Raw genomic sequence first — 24,362 nt, 5'->3', positions numbered from 1 at the left:
CCACTGGACGCGCGGTGAACATCCAACCAAACAGTCCCCTAATGTTCTTTCATTCATCAATAAGCCATCACCAAAACCGACCACTTCAAAAATGATTTGCTAAGAGAATGTATAATATGGTGTAGGCCTAAACTGAGCTTATTTTAAGCCCCAAGCCTGCAGGCTGCTGCCTCTGCAGACTTAGGCCTATTGTTTGTTTATGAAGAGTAAGTAATAATGATACACAAATGCACATATGGATGCAGAGTTTTAATAGTTCAGACTGACATCTCTGTCAGTCCTGAGGGAGAGGCTCCTGTCAGATGCATGGTCCCTGTCGCAAGCATGGGCCCTATCACACACACGGGCCATGTCTCACCACCTTCACCTGCTGTTTATGTTTTCTGGAAAGAAGAAAAATGTCTTTAGATGAAAAATAAACAGCATAGCCTACTACGGGCACATTTCTCTGTTTAAACCTCTTATCTGAATACTCACTCCCTAAACCTCAGCACCTGCAGTCACTCAGCACTAGTGTAGCTTCTGCAGCTCAATGAATTCCGGAGGTTCTGAGCTTTCACATGATGCATGTTCATATACTGAGAATAAGAAAAACTTGTATGTGTCCTCTATCTGCAGGTTAAGGCACTGGCAACCCAGAATCAGTTGTGATTGTAGTAGTTCCTATTTTAAAACATTAGGAGTGTTTTTTAGGCAGACAGCTTTAATAATGAGATGAATTTCTGTTGTTGACATATTTGGGCTGCTAACTGCGAGGCATCTCCAGAACTGTCACTGGTGTTGGTGGTCACAGCACGTATCAGCTATTGTTACTTCCATGCCTCTTTTCACCAGGTGGTCCTTGGAGAAAGGTGTCTCAGGTGTGTGAAAGGAGAAATGCTCCCCTCATCATGGCTGATGGTGTCTGTGCTCCACTAGCTTCCTTTTGCAATTATCTGATCAAGTGTGCAGCTCAACAGTGACCACCTACCCCCCACTTCTGACAGTAAAGTTCTCATTCATTTTTCCCATAGATTTTCCCAAAAATATATATATTTAAAGTTTGCAGACTTGCTAAGAGCTAATCAGCTATGTGGTAACTCACTCGAGATATTTTATTCAAAATCTGTTTCAGAAACTTACATAAACTGCTAATTTATTAAAACATTTCACAGAATCTTTCGTTTTAAATGTGCTTTTTGGACTCACATTATGGATATTGGTTACCACGTAGCTGGTTAGCCTCCACAATGCGTTTGAACTCTTAATATTTAAATTTTTTTGAAAATTCTATGAGAAAAATAAATACAAAATCTACTTCTGGAACCAGAGAGGGCGGTCACTGTAGAGAAATAGTCATATCATGAACAGCACAGACATCATCATCTGTGATCAAGAAGTGCTCCACCTTTCACACACATGGGACACCTTTCTACAAGGATTATCTACAAGGATCACTGGGCAACAGGAGGCATGGTCATTCTGAGCAACCTGCACATCACCAAGACCGATGACAGTTCTTAGGATGACTTGCAGCTAACAGCATGAACATGTAAATACATCTCACTGATAAGGTTTTCCTGAAAGAAAACAAACATACTATTGTAAATGAAGACCAGGTGAATGTTACCAAAGTAATGTGTGCTTCCTTAACAGCTTGCTTGTCTCCATAAAGATGTTATTGTTTTGGCTGGAATGTTTCTCAGTATAGTATTAAACTGATCTATATAGCTATTGATTATTTAATTATTGTTATTGCTCAAATATACCTTAAAGAGGGGGTATTATGCAAGATTGTCTTTTTATAGCTTTCAACCATGTTGTAATGCCTGAAGTGGTTTTATTAGTTATCCATGGTTGAATATTCTTGTGATTTCTCCCGGGCCTATTTGAACCGTCTTAGCTGTAAGATTCTGTTCAATGCTCAGCCTACAAGTCTACGTCAACCATGCTCCTACACTGCAATTTTCCATAAATATACAAAAGACAAACAGACATACACACATGGGTATGGGTACTACACAGTCATAAACGCACACTCCTAAACAGGCACACGTACGTATGCATAGACCTGGGGGTCACACAGATTGGATGGTTACTGGATGTTGGCCACAAACACACAAACAGCTATTCTCTATTCATTTCTCTTGTTAAGACACACTTAGACCTTTGACTGAGGCACAAAGGCGACTGAGAAGTGCAGTGGAACATGAACTTCCTTCAGGATCAATAAAGTCTACCTAAATCTCAACGTGTGATTTATTAATTTGATTTTAATGTGACTGGAAGGACAAAACATTAAATAATGCACAAAATCCTCAAATGATATAGATAAAAATGAAACAAACTACACTGCCTGGCCAAAGAAAAAGTTGCCACCTGGATTTAAATAAGCAAATAGGTACGGGTTGGTGCAGTTGGTCAGGTCTAGGTTCAGTATCAGTCTGTGCTCAAAGAATGAGGTCAGCTGACACCCGAATATACTGAATGACCAGGTTATTCCATTTATGGATTTTTTCTTCCCTGATGGCATGGGCATATTCCAAGGTGACAATGCCAGGATTCATCGGGCTCAAATTGTGACAGAGTGGTTCAGGAGCATGAGACATCATTTTCACACATGGATTGTCCACCACAGAGTCCAGACCTTAACCCCATTGAGAATCTTTGGGATGTGCTGGAGAAGGCTTTGTGCAGCATCAGACTCGACCATCATCAATGCAAGATCTTGGTGAAAAATTTATGCAACGCTGGATGGAAATAAATCTTGTGACACTGCAGAAGCTTATCAAAACAATGCCACGGCGAATGCTTGCTGTAATCAAAGCTAAAGCTAAAGGCGGTGTAACAAAATATTAGAGTGTGTGGCCTTTTTTTGGTGGCAACTTTTTTTTGGCCAGGCAGTGTAAATTGATTGTGTAGTGCAAGAAACTCAAATGTTCAGGTCATTTCAGACTGTCAACATAAAGCTTTTGTCACTTGTAGACTGGCTTATAGTTTGAAGAGAAACCAACACGTTTATTCAAGTAATAGTACTGTTACTTAAATGAAAAAAACAAAACAAAAACTCAAGTAAGAATAAAAGTTTGCTGCTAGAAAAGTACTCTGAAAAGTAAATGTAACTGAGTAAATGTAATTAAGAACTACCCATCTCTGCCTATACTGTCTGAAACATTAAGGTTATTGTTCCTATGGGGAAACTAAATAAATCAAAAAATGATAGACTAAAGAAAAGGTACGTTTTCATGGTAGCTGTAGACTCCTGCTCCTTCTTGTGGTCATAGTTAGAATGATACCCACCTGTTGTACTGGCACAGCAGACACTCGGTGCTGTATGTGTGCCCGTCAGAGCCACATACTGGGTCATACTCTTTAGTGCAACTTCCTGTCTCGAACCTGCTGCACTGGGGCTGCAACAAGAGAGAGGTTGACACACACAACACTACACACAAAAGTATTGAAAATCAGATAATAATCAATACTAAAACTAGATACTCCTTTGAACAATTATCAGTATTTTTAAAAAGTCACATTGACAGGACAGAAATGAACCTTTCCTGCTTTAGAATAATCTTGAGCTGTATCAGAACAAGTATAAGACACATAGACTAGTATACACCCATGAACCACTATGGAACCAACCTGGAATTTTGAGAGATTACACATATACATATATAAGGCTACATGGTAATATGAAAGAAAGTCCTACGATTTAATGCTGAAAATCACATTCTACCCACCTCTCTGGGTGGGTGGTGAGTCTCTGCCTCAAGTGAAGGAGTTCAAGTATCTCGGGGTCTTGTTCACGAGTGAGGGAAGGAAGGAGCGTGAGATTGACAGGCGGATCGGTGCAGCGTCCGCAGTGATGCGGTTGCTGTATCGATCCGTTGTGGTAAAGAAGGAGCTGAGCCGGAAGGACCGATTGACCGATTTACCGGTCAATCTACGCTCCTACCCTCACCTATGGTCATGAGCTCTGGGTAATGACCGAAAGGACAAGATCACAGATACAAGCAGCCGAAATGGGCTTCCTCAGTAGGGTGGCCGGACGCACCCTTAGGGATAGAGTGAGGAGCTCGGTCACACGGGGGGAACTCAGAGTAGAGCTGCTGCTCCTACACGTCGAGAGGAACCAATTGAGGTGGCTTGGGCATCTGCTCAGGATGCCTCCTGGACGCCTCTCTAGGGAGGTGTTCCGGGCATGTTCCACCGGGAGGTGGCCCTGGGGAAGACCCAGCACACGCTGGAGGGACTGTGTCTCTCGGCTCGCCTGGGAAAGCCTTGGGGTCCCACCGGTGGAGCTAGAGGACGTGTCTGGGGTGAAGGAAGTCTGGGTGTCCCTGTTTAGACTGCTGCCCCAGTGACCCGGCCCCGGATAAATGGAAGAAAATGGATGGATGGAATCACATTCTATTCTAAATACAATGTTTTTAATTGTGGTATCAGAATTTGTATTGAGTAATTTGTGCCACTGATTCAGAAATCCTGAAGCAGATTACATGTACACTTTAGTAGATTTTTTTATGTATAGCAAGTCATAGTGCCGATCATGCCATTCCTTAACATGAACAGCTGGAACCAGGTCTCATTTTTAAAAAGAGACAAATCTTTTAATTATTACGCGTGTTATATTGATTAAAGCTGAACCAAAACAAGAATCAGTGCAGAAGCAGCACAGGCACTATGAGTTAGAGCTTTGTGCACAAAAAATATATGCGACATTGTAATAACAATTACTTTCTTAATTATTATTGTTGTAATGCAACGTTTTATTTAGGTTATGCATCATTTCAAAGGGTAAACACACTCTCACTCTCAGTCTGAGCCATTTTAAACAAATCTGAGCTTTGGTCATTTCGGATTCAAAGATTCGGATTCTGGGAGCTGAAAGACCCATCTCTCGCGAGTCATACAATTTATTTATTTAATCCGTATTGTAGCACATAGAAATAACAAAAGGTTCCACACTAGTACAAATAAAAAGTGCTCACGGTAAATATGGACCAAATATGAATTGTTCCATCTGTCATGTATTGAACAATAAGTGGATATAGTTATTATTGTGACAGGCTTACACACGACAATACACAAAGATATGAGGGTTAGTTTTGGCCTTTTTCTGAATGGTCTGTAAAAGAGAGCACCATTTGGCCAAGGTCTTATATTAGGCAAAATTGACTAATGTGAACTTTTAGCTATGTTAGATTGTTAATTGCTCAAAAAACACCTGGGGTTTTGTTTTGTTTCATTCGTCTGAGTAAACCTTTATTATTGGTTTGTCTATATTTCCAATGCTCAAAATGCTGTTTCACCTTGTGATGTCATATAGTGGTAGTTTTCAAGTTAACAGCTCCTTTTGCCTTTAGCTCAGTAGAGAGATTGGAAATTCCATGACTGAAATCATCCAAAAGATTCTAGTGAAGGTGTATGGAGTTTAAAAACACAGTGGAGCATGTCCTACATCACATGTGTTAAACTCAAGGCCTGGGGGCCAAATGCGGCCCACCGTGTCATTTTATGTTGCCCGCGACAAGGTGATTTTAAATGTATGACTGTCTTAAAATGTCAGTTTATCAGGAGTTACGCAGTTACACAGACATATTTTTTTATATCTTTGCAAATTTGAGACAAACCATTTTGCTGATGTGGCCCTCAGTGAAATTGAGTTTGACACCCCTGTCCTACATGATATCACAAAATGGAACAAAGTGTGAACAAAGAGAAGAACTCAGCCTAAATATGCAGGGTTTGTGTATTCAACATGTGTGAATTAAAAATGAAATGAAACACAATTTCAGGTATGTTTTTGGATGAAGAAACAACATTATGACATGGATAAAATAGCGTAATATGGGCCCTTTACTTCTGCCACTATCTCTTTCTGTCTTTACCCCAGCATCCTGGATCACAGCAGGATTAGTCTGGAGCCCCTCCAAGCCTGAGCAAACACTCTGAGGGTTTGTAAACTTATAAAATGAGTCACATTTTTCAAAGATTTTGTATTTTTATGTATTTCTGATAAAGGAACACTCTTTAAAATGCCATGTATTTTTAGACAAAATAAATATGAGCATCACAGATTTTGTGTGTATAAAGTCAATTTGGAAAAATGTATTATAGATATTATGTTTTAAGCAGAGTAGTACTCAGCTACATTTACTCAGTTACATTTACTTAAATAAATCGTACTTTTCAGAGTACTTTTTTTGCAGCATACTTTTACTCCTACTTGAGTAATATTTTTACTGAAGTAACAGTACTCTTACTTGAATAAAGGTTTTGGTTACTTTTCCCATTATGAGTAAGTCTAGAATGTAGTAAGTGACAAAAGCTTTATTTTGACCATGGCATTGGCCATTGTCAACATAAACATAAATGTTCAATGAACATTTATGTTTATATTTCTACTTGAGTAATATTACTTTGAAGTAACGCTACTTTTACTCTTACCCACCTTAAGTTCACAATAGTAAATAGAGAAATCAAACTTTGTAAAGAACACTCAGAAAGCTGAATGAGTGCATTACATTGGGTTGCCAGTTTCTAAACTGTACCTGTAGAGGGCGCTGCAGACTTGAAAATAAAACCCATACGTTATCATAGGCATAGCAGACTTTGTGTAACTTTACCTCACGTGGTTGAGCTAGTATTACTCCATCTCCAGTTTTGCTGTAGACATCCTCTTCAGCTGCAAAAACTACATGAAAAAAAACAAAAAACAGGTAGTTTTTAGATCTTTGGGGTGTTATTTTGAGTTCAAAGGACTCAAAGTCCATTTAGAGTAACTTTTTGAGGGCATTTTTAAATCTCTATAATTAAAGAGGGAGTATTGTTTTTTTTATATATATATATATATATATATATATATATATATATATATATATATACATATATACACACCCCCCACACACACCCACACACACACACACACACACCCCCCCCCACACCCCCACACACACACACCCCTACACGTTTTTCATGACATATGGGGACCTCATGCAGTACTGTGATATATGGGGACCCTACCTTTCTGAGGGACTTGGAGTCACCAAAACCACACTCAAATTTTTTAATATTTTTTCTTGGCCCAGGAAAAAAAAGTGAACCAAAATGTCCATTGTTTTCTTGTTTGAGATTTTTCTGGTTTTTGGTGACTTATGGGGTCGCGCCAATTATGTAGTACTGGGTACAACCACCAGATGGCAATATTATTTATTTTTATTTTTTCCCCTTTTTGGCTATATTTTACCATGAATATTGACTTATGACATTTGCATCATTCAAAATTGCAACAGTTTAAGTTGAAATCTGACAAATTAGGACAATATATCCTAATAAAAGATTAGATGTAAATGCTCTTCAGTGATGAAAGACTAATACATAGAAAATGATACATATATTGGCCACATTAGAAGTTTAGAACTGCATGTAAATCCAATGTGGCAATCATTTTTCAATTAAACCAATGACGTCAGCTACAGACTTTCAGAGACTGGATTATTTTTGTACCAGGATTTACACATGTTCAAAGACAGAACTTTACGGGACTGACAAAAGCTCAGTGTTGATTGGAGAAGTGACTTTCTGCAGCTTAATGACTGAAGTGAGTCAAAAAGCACATTAATTAAGCTACAAGTATTTTGGCATTAATTGGGGTTTCCATTTCAGGAATTATTTAAATCTGAAAACTATTCAAAACCTTTATTCACAAATGTGCATAAGTGACCCCATTTATTATTTAGGGGAGACTGGGGTAAATGAATGGGGTGGGCTACTTTTCACATTAGTGGGTTTTCTTTAAGACAGGATATTATCTGCATTAAAAAAATACAATGACTGAACATGACAGAACTGGTTTAATGTGAACAATTACAACAAATGTCAGCAAAACTTATTTTGACAGAACGTTTTTGTCAATATTAAAGTCAAAATTTACGACGGAGTATAAGGGTCACTTAAAAAAAATATATATATGTGGGCACTACGAGAAAAAAAGTCGTAATATTACAAGAATAAAAGTTGTAATATTACAAGAATAAAAGTGGTATTTTTATGAGAGAACAGGCTGCTGTGCATGAATGAGTGACCAGTGCATTATGGAGAATTTGGAGCATTTTGTTCAGATAAACTTTCAACTGGGGTTTATGCACGATGAAATACTGTGTCTAGCCCACCATCACCACACTATCATCAGTATAAGTACTTTGAAGGGACACTGCAAGCATTTGAGTTTTTGTGCGTGAATGAGTGATCAGTGCGTTATGAAGAATTAGGAGCATTTTGTTCAGATATAGCAATTTCTTCCAAATCTGTGTAGTTCCTCTGACTAAACAAACTCAAATGCTTGCAGTGTCCCTTCAAAGTACTTATACTGATGATACTGTGGTGATGGTGGGATAAAAGACACAGTATTTCATCGTGCATAAACCCCAGTTGAGTATCTGAACAAAATGCTCCAAATTCTCCATAACGCACTGGTCACTCATTCACGCACAGCAGACTGTACTCTCATAAAAATATGACTTTATTCTTGTAATATTACGACTTTTATTCTCGTAGCGCCCGCATTATTTTTTGAGTGTGACCCTAAGTGACCCTTATACTCTGTCGTACAAATGAGTTACAAAGCTGACTACTTTCTTTTAAAGCTTTCTCTTTTGGCTGAATCTATACGATTTTTTATATAGAATTTGATTCCTTTCCAAGAGCGTCCTGACAGGGCTTCTGGAGAGGCCTCGATGCATTCCAGGCACAGTGCTTTACCAGGTACTCTACCAGTCAGGATTGAATTCAGAAGCGTTTTTTCCACAGCTTCCACCTCTTCAGCTGTCCATTTCCTCTTCTGTCCTTTTGAGGCTTAAAAAAAAAAGAAAAAAAAAAGATACAATTATCAATATATAAATATAAATTTACAAATAAAAAAATGCTAATACATTTTGCAAACAGAACGACAAAAAGATAGAATACTTTTAAACTTAAATTTGGTGGCCCAGTGTTTTACTGAAGACATTTACACAGCCTATGCTAATTTAAATTTATTAAAGCTTCAAATGTTCCCTACAGGAAAAAAGTACAATCACCAAAAATCTGAGGTGCAGATGCAAGAACAGATAATAAATCTATAAAGCATCCCACTCTCAAGTTGCACTCTGTAGTAGAGTTTGCAATGCATGTAAATGTTAAATTTGAGCCGTTTAATCCATTAATTGGTGCATCTATCACGTGTCCTTTTCTTTAATGAGGCGCTAGCACCATTGTGCTCTCTATATTCTGTAGAGTAATGAGTTAGTGTGTTGTAATTTACCCCTTTTTTGTGTACAGATAATGTTATTGTATAGTTATTAATAAGCATTTTTATTTTGTGCTGTTTAGAACCACACACCAGCAATACATTCATCTTACCATCAATGTCTAGAGGCTGCAAACTGTTCAGTGATTCTGTCATCATTAAACCAACTCATCACTTCCTGACTCTTCATTTGAGTTTTAACCGGGCTCACCACAGCGTTCGTCTGTCCCATCAGCACAAACAATAAAACTAATATTTAATGTTTTTAAGCAAGAGAGACTAGTGATAAATAAGATAAATGCTCCTAAAAACAGTGTGCATAGTTGACGGTAAAAAGAATGAAATCACAAACTGAAGTTAGTTTCAGGTGTTTCTAACATTAACATGAGTGAATCAGCCTCTGTCATGAACAACAGATTCAAAGTAGTGCAGCTACAACATATTTCACCCAAGATCCCTTCAAACTACGTGTTCCTATAAACCTATGCAACACATCAGCACTCACCTTGGCCTTTTTCAATTTGTGATGCATCTGTGGATATCATTTGGGATGATTCTATGGGAATAAAAAGCAAATATTTTATCATTTTTCTTTGTTTTTTGTCTATTCTACCCCTAATCACCTTCTTCCCCCTTTGTACAAATACCTGGAGATTTAGAAGACACCTCAGGATCCATGCTTCCTCCCGACTGGTCTGTGCCATTTTCTGAAACAATTTTGGGCTTCTTTTGCGTGTTCTCTATGGGCACAATAATTTGGTTTAGAATCACAAAATCAATCCAGATATTTTTTGTAAATTCATTCTCTCCTTCTGTCCCACATCTACCTCCCTACACTCTCAGTCTTTGTCTCCTACAGACTCATTGATTCCCCACAATTTAGATAAAAACCCAAATCACTATCCCAGAGACTGGTGTTATTAGACAAATAATTTGTGCAGTAGGAAAAAACATGCAAAGACTTTAAAGGAGACCTATTCTGCAAAATCCATTTTCCTGAGCTTTTAACCTTGTTCTAACGGTGTTTGCTCATCATTAGTTTACTCAGTTGGATTTGGGTTGATGCATGTTGAAGGGCTTATCAGTTCTGCAGTTTTGAATAGGAATTCACTTTTCCAATTTCTATTACGAAACCCTTCTCCATCAATACTGCGGTTTACAATGAACAAAATTTAAGATATAGATCTACATTTGTTTCATTTTAACATCTGTGTATAGTTTAATACACTAATAATTATAATAAGTATTACCAAAGAACTGCCACTTCCTGTCACATTGTCAGGTTCAACTACCTGGAGATTTTTATATACAAAAGGCTTCAAGGGTAATCATCGACAACGATCTTGAGTAATTTTTGTTGAAAATCAAAATGTGTCAGTTGTTTAGGAAGCTGTCCAGTTGACTACTTTTCTTAATTGGATTGGAATAATGACAGATTATACCAGCCTGAAGAATTAGATGACGACACCCCAGAATCTTAAGAGGCATGAGAGGCAGTCCTCATTTTCACTGTCTGTGGCATCACTGTCTTCAATTATTTTTTCTTAAAACAAAAAACAAGAACATGTTCTATCAGGTAACAAATGGAACATTAATTAGTTTTTAGAAATGTATGTAAAATCCCTCAGTCGTCCAGGTAGAATGGCAAAAATCCATGGCAAAGGAGAAATTCAATTTGTCAACTGGACAAAAGTTTATTTAGTCGAATATGTTTCTCAGCTCATCCCAGCTGCTTCTTCAGTTCTGGTCAGATGCTGGTGAACACTACCTTATATCTGCCTGAAAGGGGAGCCAACTACAATGAAAATACTATGAAACTACCACACCTATTTGTTTATAGTTCATAGTAATTTCATTGTAGTTGGCTCCTCCCTTCAGGCAGATGTAAGGTAGTGTCCACCAGCATCTGACCAGAACAATAACCAGCCAATGATGGTGTCTTGAATGTGCTTGTTTCATCATTTATCCCTGCCATATTTTTAACAACTTTAATTACATTTCTAAAATTTGCTGGAACAAAAAAATCAGACATGGTCTTTAAGTTGCCTTCTTTTTGGCCTTGAAGAACTAACCTTCCTGCCTCACGCATCTTTTGTCGAATGTATTCATGCTTTGTTTTGTCATGTCCATGTTTATTAAAAAGATGCTCTCCAAACTTCACAATTTCTTTCTTTTTTGACAATGTTAGTAATTGGATCATCACGCATGTCCTGTACCATATTCCAAAATGGCTGACTGACACTATCCGGAATAGGCTCTGCATATTTACAAAGAGCTTGAACTCTCGCATTCCTTTTTTAAATCCTTGCACTTTTTGGCTCAAGTAGCATCTCTTCATGTGTCTCCATAAAGTCTGTCTTTTATAGTACCCCTCACAATTGATACAGTGGACAAAATCTTTAGCAGGAAGACTGGGCTGTCTTCATGGTATGACAGTGCCTTTGCCACCCTTTATTACTATGTTATTGTGGGCCCTATTGCCTTTATTTAAAAGCAAAGACAGCAGCATTTTTCGTTCTTTGGAGCCTTTAGGACTCGAGTAGGCTTTTTGTACTTCGAGTACATCTTTATGCACTGACTTTAAATGACGGGCCATTTTGAAGACAGATTTTGAGCAATAGGAGCAATGGAACTTCTTGTTGTATATTCTACCACCATCTTTTTTTTCTCCAATGTCATTACACTAACTTCAGATGTGTTTGGAAATAAAAGTGTGTCTGATTCCTTTCCCTTCTTCCGTTTTGGTCCAGTCAGTGTTCTCTTTGGTTGTGGCTCACCATCTGTGTCTGTGACGTCTCTCTTGTCAGGGACATATTCGTCCTCACTTCCAGAGCTGGTCAGATTTTCACATTTTTGCTGGTCAAGCTGAAAGAAGAGGTAAAGCCAAAAGTGGAAATGTGTTTTCACAAACAGAAGTAGATCTAAGGCAGGACAAATACAGGCCTAAGATAGGACTAAATACGACCTAAACCTGGTCTAAACCAGGACTAATCTTGGCCTAAACCAGGACTAATTATAGCTCAATATTTATATTATAACACTTACTTCAGAAGTGTCCAATGTCTTGTGTGTTGAGGTTTTTGCTCTAATGACCCTTTTCTTATTCCTTTTTGGTCCAGTCCGTGTTCTCTCTTTGGTTGTTTTTGGTTGTGGCTCACTATCTGAGTCTGTTGTGTCTCTCTTGTCAGGGACATATTCGTCCTCACTTCCAGAGCTGGTCAGATTTTCACATTTTTGCTGGTCAAGCTGAAAGAAGAGGTAAAGCCAAAAGTGGAAATATGTTTTCACAAACAGAAGTAGATCCAAGCCTGGACTAATACAGGCCTAAGATAGGACTAAATACAACCTAAACCTGGTCTAGAAAAGATGAAAGTGAGAGTAACCCCATTTCAGACTTTAGACACTTAAACTGACTTGGCAGAAAGATTTGTCAAAGAGTTTTAAATGATAGAATGATTGCTGATAATCAGATTAGGATACATACTAGGACACTGTCAGTCCGTGTGAGCTCAGGGACACCCACAGAACTGTCTTCACAGAATCTTTGGTTTTCTTTCTAAGAACACAAACAAATACACAAATTTAATTTAAAGTTGAGTAAACAACAAAAACATCACAGTAACACCGCTGAACTCTAAAAGCAATTACAAGGTTGAGCATGACTTCTTTAGTCGTACCACATAAAGGGTTGGGGTACTACTACTACTCCCCTCTTGGGCACCAAATGTCCTCCTCCTCTTACTACTACTGCTCCTCCTCCTACTAGACCTACTACTACCCTCATTGGCACCAAATTACCTCCATTGACAAATCTATCACTATAAACACTAAAACATTACAGTATTTTAACACCTGAATTACCCATAAAGTAAAAGTATAGTTGGCAAAGTCAGTTTTGTATCTGATAATCAGATTATCAGATACAAAACTGATTATCAGATCAGATTAGTCAGATTACTCGTACCACACAAAGGGTTGACGACTAACCGGCACAGTCTGGAGCCAAGTCTGCAAGTGCAAAGTTCTCTCTTTCTCATCATGTGCTGATTTGGTGAGCCAATGCATGTGCCGGTTCTCACACTCTATATGATGCCGTCTTAATTTGTGGAGACGTTGCAAATATCTAATTTGTGACTAAAAAGAGAAAAATATGTCTTCATCGTGTTTGCTGCTGAATGTTTTATGAGTATGAGTAAATTAAAGCTTTACATTTAACCAATTTATTCCGATAAACAAAAATACAGTCCGCTTTACCACAAGATTAAATGTTTTTGAAGACTTAACACATCTTACCTCAGATTTCCCATCTTTCTGCTCCAGTTCTTTTGGCTCAGACATTATCACTGGAAAGAAAAGTTAATGTTATTGTGGTACATGGCTTGCTGTAAGTTATACACTATACCTAAAATGCTGCAGATATTTGTTTGACAAGAACTCATGTGTAAGAAATGATGCTTCATGAAGCATCATGCTTAACTGTAAAAGTATATCAAAACGATTCCCAAAGCCTCAAAAGCTCTTCCTGGCACCACTTCAGATGCTCAAACATGTCTAAATGTATGGGACTCAAAAAAGTTTCACGTGTCTGCACATGAACTTAAGGCTGCTCAAGGCCTCGATAAAATTAAATTAACTATAATGGCTTCAGTTTATACACCTGTGGTGTCTAAACATGATTACTACTTTGCATTAAATAAACTTGTACAATAGCTCTTTTTTTCTCATCTCCCTTCATTTAAATACTCTACCAACATGTGACCATTAAAGGATTACTAAATGATCATTTCACCATGTACTGGGGGAAAAATTAATACCACTACCATTATCAAATGTAATATGCACAAAACAGAGCCACTAGATAACTTTTATAAAACTGTGCAGAACAATAATTGTAATTTATTTGCTATTTCAAGAAAATTCAGGAAGGCCACATGTGCGTGTTCATGCTCAGCTAACGCTACCTGCTACCCATTTTTAGTCTTTTCACTTTCACCTGAAAATTCATTAATTAAAGTAGTCTCAGTAGTAAAAGCAGTAAAGACCTCAGCAGTCTATCTTGTAATCTTTTTAAAGTTGCCCTCCTACCAATAAATTCTATGGTTAAAAAAGATATATAATAAAAAAAGTACATTTATTGAAAAAAATGCGTGCTAAACTCTCAAAAACATTGACACACGACACATAATTACTAATTGTAGGTTATAAAATGTTGAACACTTACCCATTTGTCCAGTTTTACTGTTCCTCTGCTGTCTGTCTGCCACGTGCGAAGTCAACTTGGAGAGCAACCTGCGCGCGCACACTGCAGGCTACAGGGTTAGCCTGTTAGCCGGTTAGCCGGTTAGCAAAACAATTTATTGAAGAGGGAGATTATAGAAGGAAAATAATTTATCTTTAAACTATGTCAAAAAAGTTTATGCAAATTGGAATAAATAAATAAATAAATACATAAATAAAAACATTAGGGGGAAAAAAATTTGTCCTATTGCAAAAATAATATTTTTTTAAAATCTTAATATTTGGAACAAAACATTTGTTTCATGCCTTTTGCAAGTTATAAAAATATATGAACAGTTTGAGTACAATTTATTTTAAAATATAATAAAAATACAAATTATCTATAAAAGTGGCACTAAGGCAAGTTGAGCTGGCCCTGCTCTCATTAGAAACAATGGTGAGAAAATTATGGAAAACTGAGAATGCATATTTGCAAAAAATATTGTTTTTAATCTGCATAAACTCTCTAGCAGAACACATTACACAAAATAAGATGTAATTAAATGACATAGCAATACATAGCTAATGTTGATAGATAAATTTCTAGGTTTTAGAAAATAGCTCATGTTTAAATCATAGGTTATATTTTATATCATGACACACATTTCTGCATTAAATGCATCATTGTCTTTGAAGGAAAAATAGAACAAAAATAAATCTAATGTTTATATATATATATATATATATATATATATATATATATATATATAATGAAATTGATCTATTCATAAATTTGAAATATATTATATGATGTGTTAGTCATCACTTATTTAGACTTGATCATAGTGAGGATCTAAAATGTCAGAAACTGTGCTTCAGAATAAGACCAGGTGCCATATTGTTTGTTCTGCTTAGACATTAGTTCATTTAGAGGTTTAGAGACAGTGGTGTAGCGTAGTTGTACAAGGCCCCGGTGCAAGTTTGGCATTGGGCCCCTCCCTCCAACCCACGCCATCTTGACCCATCCCTGTGTGACAAACATATATCCACTTCCTACAGGGTCTACCTCTACAGCCCAAGACCCAAAAACAGAAAAGGGACACACAATCACTATTATAACCCAGTCTGTACTGGGCAGGGGGGCCAATCCTAGCCCGCAATGGGCCCTCAAAGTGCTGTGGACCCCAGTGGACACAAATATTCAGACTTTATGAGGACAAATATTCAGGTTTGTGTGTATGACGACTCAGGCGGCCATGTTGTAGGGTCATGAATGTTGTAAGGATGGACTTTATGAGGACAAATATTCAGGTTTGTGTGTATGACGATTCGGACGGCCATGTTGTAATGTTGGTGAACGTCGTAAGGATAGACTTTATGAGGACAAATATTCAGGTTTGTGTGTACAGTCCATCAATTAAAACAATAAACCTGATTTTTAATATTATATTTGTGTTGATTTACATGTTTACTTCTGGGTAATTATTATTATTATTATATGTGACAAAGTGGGCCTTTGTCCCTTTTTAATAGTACTATCATTTGGTTTGTGCACATGTCTGTTCATTTTCAATAACTTTTCAATACTAAACTAAATAGAACTATCCCGGGTTTGTTTTGTTTAGTCAGTTAAATCACCACACACTAGTGAGTTTAAACATTTTATTTAGTTAAATGTGTCAGTTCAGTTCAATACAGCAAGCCACTTACCTGCATCTCCACATGGTCCAAACAAAGAGGGGGCGTGGCCTATGTCAGCCATTTTATAGACATGGGTGTGGTCGTGGGGCGGACCATGTGGAGGGGAAAACTGGTTTAAGTTTGTTTATTTCTTTGTGTTAATGTTTTAGGTATTTTTGTTCAATGATATAAGTGTTTATAGTTTCTTTTGTTAAACACTTTAGTTAAGGGACTTGGGCCTGAGAGATGGTTTTATATTGAAGAAACTGCAAATGTTACACCCACAGCACCTGGAGAAAAGATGGAGTAAACCGGGGGAGGAGCTTCCGGTGCAGGGGAGTATTTGAGCAGGGCTAATTAGACAGATGAGAGACATCAGTGTAGCCAGGGCACACATGGCTTTTTCCTTAGTTTTTTAAGTTCTGTTGCTTAGTTTTCGTTGAGCACCATTATTTTTTGTAAATATGTATTATTTTTTGTGTTCACGGGGGACCACTATGCTGACAATACATTTTGTGTAACGGGACTTCTTTTGAGTTTGCCTCCTATTTGATCACTTCGGGCCAGCTTCCCCACATTATATATAAAAAATGTAAAAATGGTTTAAAAGTCTTGATTTACTTCAAAGAAAATCATAACTAAACAAATCTCCAGCACTGGAAGAGGTAAAATAATTAAAAAAGCAAAGTAAGGAGGAAGCAGCAGGAGCAAGCAAGGTTTGCGTCTGCACTCTTCAGAAGCAGGAAGCTAAACTGTGGAGAACATAGACCCTTCTAGGAGTTGTACGTTTAGAACATCTATAGCCTGGGAATTGGAAGAAATATCAATTTGATTATAGCATCAAATAAAAAATGTTTTGTGTGTGTGCTAACAGTGCAGACAAATTGTTGTATATTGGTTGATCTTGATGAGTAATAACATGTATGCTAATGGCTAATGCTAACAATCTACACCAGAGATCTTCAACCTGTAGCTTACCAGTACCTTCAGTGTAGCTCCCCAAAAGAATCTGAAATCCAATATTAGGTTCCAACATACATTTATCCATACCAATGAAAATATACTGTACCATTAAATGTCAATTTTTTTGCAATAATAAATGTAAAATGTTCTTAAGACACACCAGAGAATTTAAAATCTTCTGGGATTTTTAATATGTAAAAAAAAAAAAAAAAAACAGTGCAGCTACCGACATAAGGAGAGTTTGTGCTGATTATTAGTCTTGAAGGACAGAGACACCACACATTTGTGTCTCAGATTTGTCCAGCAGAGGAGCAAGTTTCACATGTGAAATGAAGAGTCAGAATGAAAACAAACACAAGAGAATATACACACTTTAGAAATCTAATCTCCGCTCAAACAGTGAGATACAGGACTACATTCATACTATAATACTCCCTACAACTGTACAACAGCTCACCTTTATGTAACAGATAATACTCCCTACAACTGTACAACAACTCAATCTTAAGTAATGGAACCTGCCCTGTCAGTCAGCATAGTATTTGCACTGTCATTCTTGTCTCTTGTTTATAGCTGTGATTTTATAGTTTATTACTTATTTTTCTATTTTATTTTGACTTGTACATATACATTTATTTTTATAATTATGTCTCATTTGACACCTGTCTCTTGCTCTTTTTGCTACACCATCTATTTTTGTTACTCTCTGTTATTATATTATATTGTGATGAGTGAGCGACTGTATCCAAATCATTTCCCTTTTGGATCAATAAAGTTTGTCTAAGTCTAACTCTATCCCGAGTCACAAGTGTGTGGTGTCTCTGTCCTTCATGTGACTGAGACAAATATAATTAGGATGGCCCATATTTTAACATGTTTTACAATTACAAAATTTTTAAATCCGCTCGTGTGTTCCGACCTTTAGGCTACTGTAAATTTCACTGGCTTAATTAGTTTTCGTCACTAAAAGTAGAAGCTCACTATCATTTACTTTGCAAAAGTACCTCTCCAGGACAAAAGGTTAGAGACCCATGATCTACACCAAACACTTCTACACATGGTAATGTTTTCTAGCTCGGCTCTGGTGTTTTTCACATATACTCCAGTGGTTTGGTCTGTTGATCTCAAGACCCCCTCTGCTGCACAGTATGTGCTTGTTGAGCACCACCTTTACCTGGTGGGTTATGCATTCAAAGCCGTCTCATCTCATCTCATGAGTCATGCTCCTTACAAAGTCCCAGTTATAGTTAAAAATGAGTCTGAGCAAAACATGCTGATTCTCCCTCAAACAGTGATTGGCCATATCGGGGAGCCTGCCAGCATTCTATCCCAGCAAGTAGACACTCATTCTGCTGCCCCCAAAGAATCCTCCATCAAATTCACCTTTGGAAATTCTCCCTTGCCAGTAGAATGGAGAGAGTGCATCACATCCAAACTGAACTGTATGCCTGAGGTATTCTCACAGCACAATTTAGAGTTTGGCTGCACCGACAAAGTCTAGCACCACATCAAATTGCATGATGAAACCCCCTTCAAACACCGAGCTCGACCCATCCACCCACAGGACATTGAAGCAGTTCGCCAGCACCTCCGTGACCTTCTTGGAACTGGTGTGATCCGAGAATCTCAGTCTTTCTCTTCTCCAATCCTTGTTGTTCGAAAGAAAAATGGAGATGTCCGTCTGTGCGTAGATTACAGGAAGCTCAATCTGCAGACAGTGAAGGACGCCTATGCTCTCCCTAATCTGGAAGAATCCTTCTCAGCCTTGATGGGTTCTAAATGGTTCACTGTTTTGGACTTGAAATCCGGATATTATCAAATAGCCATGAGAGAAAAGGACAAGGAAAAAACTGCATCCGTCACCCCATTAGGGTTTTGGGAATTCAAGGGTGTACACCTGAAGGAGGCACTTGTTTTTCTGGATGATATAATCATTTTCTCTGATACATTGGAGGAGCATGAAAAGAGATTGCTGCATGTTCTTGGTCACTTGAAGGAGTACGGACTGAAACTCTTGCCGAAGAAATGTCAGTTTTGCCAGACATCAGTGAAGTATCTTGGCCATGTGGTGTCAGAGCACGGGGTGGAGACAGACCAAGAGAAAATTGAGGCATTAAAATCCTGGCCAGTTCCGACAAATCTCAAGGAGTTGAGATCTTTTCTAGGTTTCTCTGGCTACTATCGACGCTTCATAAAAGACTATTCGTCTCTCACCAAACCACTAAACGATCTCACTAGAGGGTACCCACCAGCTCACAAATCGGCCAAAGTAAAGAAGACGCAAGTACAATACTTTGATACTAACCAGTCTTTTGGCAACAGATGGACGCCAGAATGTCAAAGGGCATTTGAACAGTTGATCGACAAATTAACAACATCCCTTTTTCTTGGATTTGCCAACCCCAAGCAGCCATACATTCTGCACACTGATGCCAGCACCACGGGTCACGGAGCCTTGTATGAAGAACAGGAGGGACGATTACGTGTCATTGCCTATGCCAGCCGAGGATTGTCCACCAGTGAGTCACGGTATGCGGCCCATAAACGAGAGTTCTTGGCGTTGAAGTGAAGTGTGACTGACGAGTTTCATGATTACTTATATGGAGCCAACTTTACTGTAGTAACTGACAGTAACCCACTGACATACATACTCACCTCGGCAAAGTTAGATGCCACTAGCCAGAGGTGGCTAGCCACTCTCTCAACCTACTCCTTTAAGCTCCAATATCGTGCCGGTCGACAGAACTACGACGCTGATGCCCTAACCAGATGCCCACATTTGTCACGTCCAGAAGATGAGCTCTCTGCCAAAGAACATGGTCTCATCCAGCAGTTCTTGAAAGAGCGTGTGGCGGATGATGCAGAGGAGCTCTCGGGCGACATTGTCAATGCCATCTGTGAGAACTCCCTGGCTAAAAGTTCTGCCCCAGTCTCCATCACTCTTGCTGAATCTCTCTCCATCCATGTCAATGGCCTTCCAGAAAGCTATTGCTCCGAAGACAAGCATGGACTCCCAGTCCTTCCAGCACTCTCTCTATTTGATCTGAGAGAGCAGCAATTTGCAGACCCTGCTATCCGTGAAGTAGTCCATCAGCTGGTGATAGGCAAGAAAGTGGTCCCTGCCATCAGACATGAGCTTCCAGAACTCCGTCTACTCTTGAGAGAACTGAACAAACTGGAGTTAAGAGATGGAATCCTCTACAGAAGACGACAAGAAGACAGACACACTTTTCAGCTCGTCTTGCCTTCTGAGTTGTGGCCTTTGATACTCACTAGTCTTCACAACGATATGGGCCATATGGGGATAGAGAGAACTCTGGACTTGGTACGCCAGCGGTTCTTCTGGCCAAGGATGTCCTCTGACGTGGAAAAGAAGATCCACACCTGTGATCGGTGTGTGAGGCGAAAGGCCATGCCAGAGCATGCTGCCCCTTTGGTCAACATCAAAACATCTCGACCCCTGGAGCTACTGTGCATGGACTTCCTTTCGCTAGAACCTGACAGCAGCAACACAAAAGACATTCTGGCACTCACAGACCATTTTACGAAGTTTGCGTTCGCTATCCTTACTCCAAACCAAAAGGCGAAGACTGTGGCCACATCCTTGATGAATTATTTCATTTTCAACTTCGGTATCCCTGAGCGCCTACACACAGATCAAGGACCAAACTTCAAGTCCAAGTTGATCAAAGAGTTCTGCATGGTGACTGGGATGAAGATAAACTCATACTACTGCTTATCATCCACGAGGTAACCCAGTGGAGCAATTTAACCGGACCTTGTTAAACATGTTGGGCACCCTTGAGCACAAGCAGAAAAGTAAATGGCGAGAATATGTGAAACGCCTTGTACATGCGTACAATTGTACACGCAATGAGGTCACAGGATTCCCACTCTATGAACTTCTCTTCGGAAGATCAACCCGTCTACCCGTAGATCTGGCATTTGGTCTGCCTGTCCGGGAGAAGACCTCAACCACACACACCCAGTACCTCAAAGATCTGCGGTCTCGTGTCGAGGAATGTTACCAACTAGCTTCAAAAAATACCTTCAAGTCTGTAGCGTGACATGGATTTTTACAGCGGACTATGGTTGAACTGTGGACTCTTTTAAGCCAAAAATGTCAACTTAAACAGTGCACTTTGTAAATATTGTAAATATTGGGGTTTCATACTTTTGTCACAATATATGGTATATTGGCACCACATCCTGCAGCAGTTTTCCTCATCATTGAGTACTGTCTCCTTTTCCTCTGAGCTGAACCCGATCTTCTAAGCCCAAAGTTCATTTTTTGCTAACACACGTATTACAAGTCACTAAAACAAACCTGTTCTTTCATAGTTTGTGATGTTTGCAGATTAACACTAACTCAAAAACTTACTGTTTTAATAATTACATATTTTCTGTTTGTCTTGGTTGTCTTTTTTGACGCATACGTTCTACAGTATAATAATGTCCTTTTGGAATTTCTCCACTGTGGGACTAATAAAGGCATATCTTATCTTAATTTAATTTAATTTTGACTTTTAGATTAGGTTAGTACTAGCTCTGCAATACCAGTGCTTACTTTTACACATATGTTTGTGTACACCACACATAAAGGTCTTAACCTGCTGTCTCTATAATAGCTGCACAGTCTGCATCATTTTGTGTCATTCAGCTTCTGAGTGAATGGAGCTCATTATACCCCACCCTCTTATATACAATAAGTTACTATGATGGATTCAGTGCAACAATCAACATAGTTAGAATAAATAACAATAAAGTGGCCTACGTATATTTATTGTACGCAATAATAATATGGCTAAGTTATGAACAGTGCAGCAAATGAACAGAATAAATAATGGTAAAGTTACTTCAGTATATTCATGTCGAAGTTTAAAGTCAATTAAATGAAAAATGTTTAAATTTGTAGATGCAGGTCTAATGTTTGTGGTGACACAAGTGTTCAAGTTGCAAAGTACTTTCTTGCATTTGCATTTACAATAAAATATCATATATAAATATAAATAATAAATGAAAAATATATTTTTAAATGTTTTGAATTGTTTATCATTTATAAATCTATTTATTGGAAAAACTAAGAAAAAAAAGAATATAAATACAATATAAATAGAATGCAACTGTAGTACCAACAGCATCCTTTAGGAGTCGCTGCCGAGTGGGGACTTGGGGATACACACAACCAGAACAGGGTGCCTTATGGGGGCTGCAGTACCTGAGTGTGTCCACTAGTTTCGCATGCACTCACACTAAATCAGGTTTTGGGCCCTCTGGGGTCTTCTGAGAAAAACAGTTCCTGATCATCTTCAGGCTGTTTCCAGCCTATTAAATGCATTGTGCCTGTGGGGACCTCAACTGAGGTCCCCATAGGGTTTTGGGTCCCCACATGTCTGTGTGCAAACAGGCGCATGTCCCCATATGTGTCAAAAAACAAGTACACCCCCCCCCCACACACACACACACACACACACACACACACACACATATATATATATATATATATATATATATATATATATATATATATATATATATATATATATATATATATATATATATATATATATATATATATATATAAACTTACCATGTTATAATGTTCCATTATCAAAAACATTCCTGAAGAGATTATAGATGTCATCCATGCATGTTTCAGTAATTTTGCAATTTTCTCTCCCAAGCCCGATTCGAAACATGTTTGAGGTTAGCTGTAAGAGTCTGTGCAAGGCTCTGCCCACAAACCTATGTCACCCATGCTCCCCCACAACAAGTATATAAAACAATTTGTATTTATGTGGGCTTTGTGGACATATTTGAAATGTTTTTAGGGGGTCTGTGGATTTAAATGCAATTTCCTGCATTTTGACATGCGTAATATTTACTCTACAAAATTATTATTCTTTCTGAGTTTATGCAGAGGATTTGCTCAGACAAATAGTAAATAAATATACTACATAAATATAATTTCAATAGAATACTCTATGCTACAAACAATGTCAACTACAAATGTATAAATAAGATGTATTTTTCTCAATCAAAGTGCACAATCAAAGCCACACTAGAGGCTTTAAAGAGTCTTTATAGAGTCGTTGCAGACCCCTGGTCTAGTCACTAATTGAAATCATCAGGTTCAACATTTCTGCATTTACCTTTTGGATATTTAATGGCAAAGTGGTAGTGGTAAAATGAAACAACCCCAAAACTGGGACTGTTGTCAGTTTAAGTGTGTAGTTTTTGTGTAAATGAGTGGACATACCAGTGAGGAGCAGAGCAGCACACAGCAGCACGGTCAGCTTCATCATGACGACTGGATGTGTCTGCAGAGTCTGAGCAGGTGGAACTTTCTCAGGCTCTTTACTCATTTCAAGGTTAGACAGATTTACACAGCTTGTGCCCTGCAGCCAGCACACAAAACACAATACAGAAGAAATATTCTATATATGTTCAAACTAATGACAAATGATGCTATATAAAATACAACTTTTTCCTCATCAACAGTTTTAGTACATGTGACAGTTTAGATTAATTCAGTCACTAAAACATCATTATATTTAAGATCTAAAAATCTTCCCTTTGAAGTGTACAATCTGACTTCCTGGTTCGGCAAGAGAAGAAGATATGACATAAGTAGAGGTAATTCTATAGCTGTTACCAAGGAACCTTACTGTAAACAAAAGCCTAAACTTGTCTCCATTGCACAGTAGTTATGGTTAGACTACTGTGAAAGCTTAAACAATTGTCCCTGCATTTTGGATGTAATCTTCCATGTTGATGACTTAGGTAGAGATATTTTTAACTTTTTTCCACACACTGTCACTTAACTGATGTAAAACTATGATCAGTATTTAACACAGAAACTACTAAGTGGCGTAATAATAAGAAAAACCTGAAAACCTGATACAGGCACTTCAACATGCAGTTAAAAAAAAAAAAAATGATAGTGTTTATTGCACAATCTCATGTGCAGAAGGGAGACACGAGGCATGGAGCTGGTCCATGAGATAATTTGGAAGATATACTTTAAAAATGGTGCCACTGTATTTGAGCAATTTTAAGAGTTTTCCAGGACAGTGTTCCAGGTCTGGGAAATGTGAAATAGGCCCCCTCAGCTTTAAAGAAGACCTTTTGTGCTTGTGTGTGCTCTGTAGTTACAACCCCAATTCCAATAAAGTTGGGACGCTGTGTAAAACTTTAAAAAAAAATACAGAATACAATGATTTGCAAATCCTTT

At 38.1% G+C, this 24,362-nt stretch overlaps 1 protein-coding gene and 2 long non-coding RNA genes across 3 annotated transcripts; all 3 read right to left on the bottom strand.

The window, feature by feature from the left end:
* Nucleotides 1-248: 248 nt before the first annotated feature.
* Nucleotides 249-23,493, bottom strand: LOC117377317 (serine protease inhibitor Kazal-type 2-like). Its single transcript, XM_055224678.1, has 4 exons — nucleotides 23,388-23,493; nucleotides 6,609-6,676; nucleotides 3,280-3,389; nucleotides 249-383 (listed from the first exon to the last, which is right to left on the bottom strand). The coding sequence occupies exons 1-4, from the start codon at nucleotides 23,491-23,493 to the stop codon at nucleotides 335-337; spliced, it is 333 nt and encodes a 110-aa protein (XP_055080653.1). The 3' UTR covers nucleotides 249-334.
* Nucleotides 10,782-12,491, bottom strand: LOC129456601 (uncharacterized). Its single transcript, XR_008648862.1, has 3 exons — nucleotides 12,314-12,491; nucleotides 12,046-12,133; nucleotides 10,782-10,811 (listed from the first exon to the last, which is right to left on the bottom strand). It is a non-coding gene; the product is annotated as an uncharacterized LOC129456601 (long non-coding RNA).
* LOC129456603 (uncharacterized) lies at nucleotides 13,256-13,972 on the bottom strand. The gene is made up of 2 exons (XR_008648864.1): nucleotides 13,562-13,972; nucleotides 13,256-13,402 (listed from the first exon to the last, which is right to left on the bottom strand). It is a non-coding gene; the product is annotated as an uncharacterized LOC129456603 (long non-coding RNA).
* Nucleotides 23,494-24,362: the final 869 nt, after the last annotated feature.

The sequence above is a fragment of the Periophthalmus magnuspinnatus genome, chromosome 10 (genome assembly GCF_009829125.3).
Source record: "Periophthalmus magnuspinnatus isolate fPerMag1 chromosome 10, fPerMag1.2.pri, whole genome shotgun sequence".
NCBI lineage: Eukaryota > Metazoa > Chordata > Actinopteri > Gobiiformes > Gobiidae > Periophthalmus > Periophthalmus magnuspinnatus.
This window is presented reverse-complemented; position numbering and strand designations above follow the sequence as displayed.

Bases quoted from the DNA above. Each gene is read 5' to 3' on its own strand.
- LOC117377317 (XM_055224678.1), bottom strand. From the start codon at position 23,493: ATGAGTAAAGAGCCTGAGAAAGTTCCACCTGCTCAGACTCTGCAGACA. The intron at 3,390-6,608 runs GTAAAGTTACAC...CTCTTGTTGCAG, and splicing joins TACTAGCTCAACCACGTGAG to CCCCAGTGCAGCAGGTTCGA. The intron at 384-3,279 runs GTGGGTATCATT...TCTTCTTTCCAG, and splicing joins CTGCTGTGCCAGTACAACAG to AAAACATAAACAGCAGGTGA.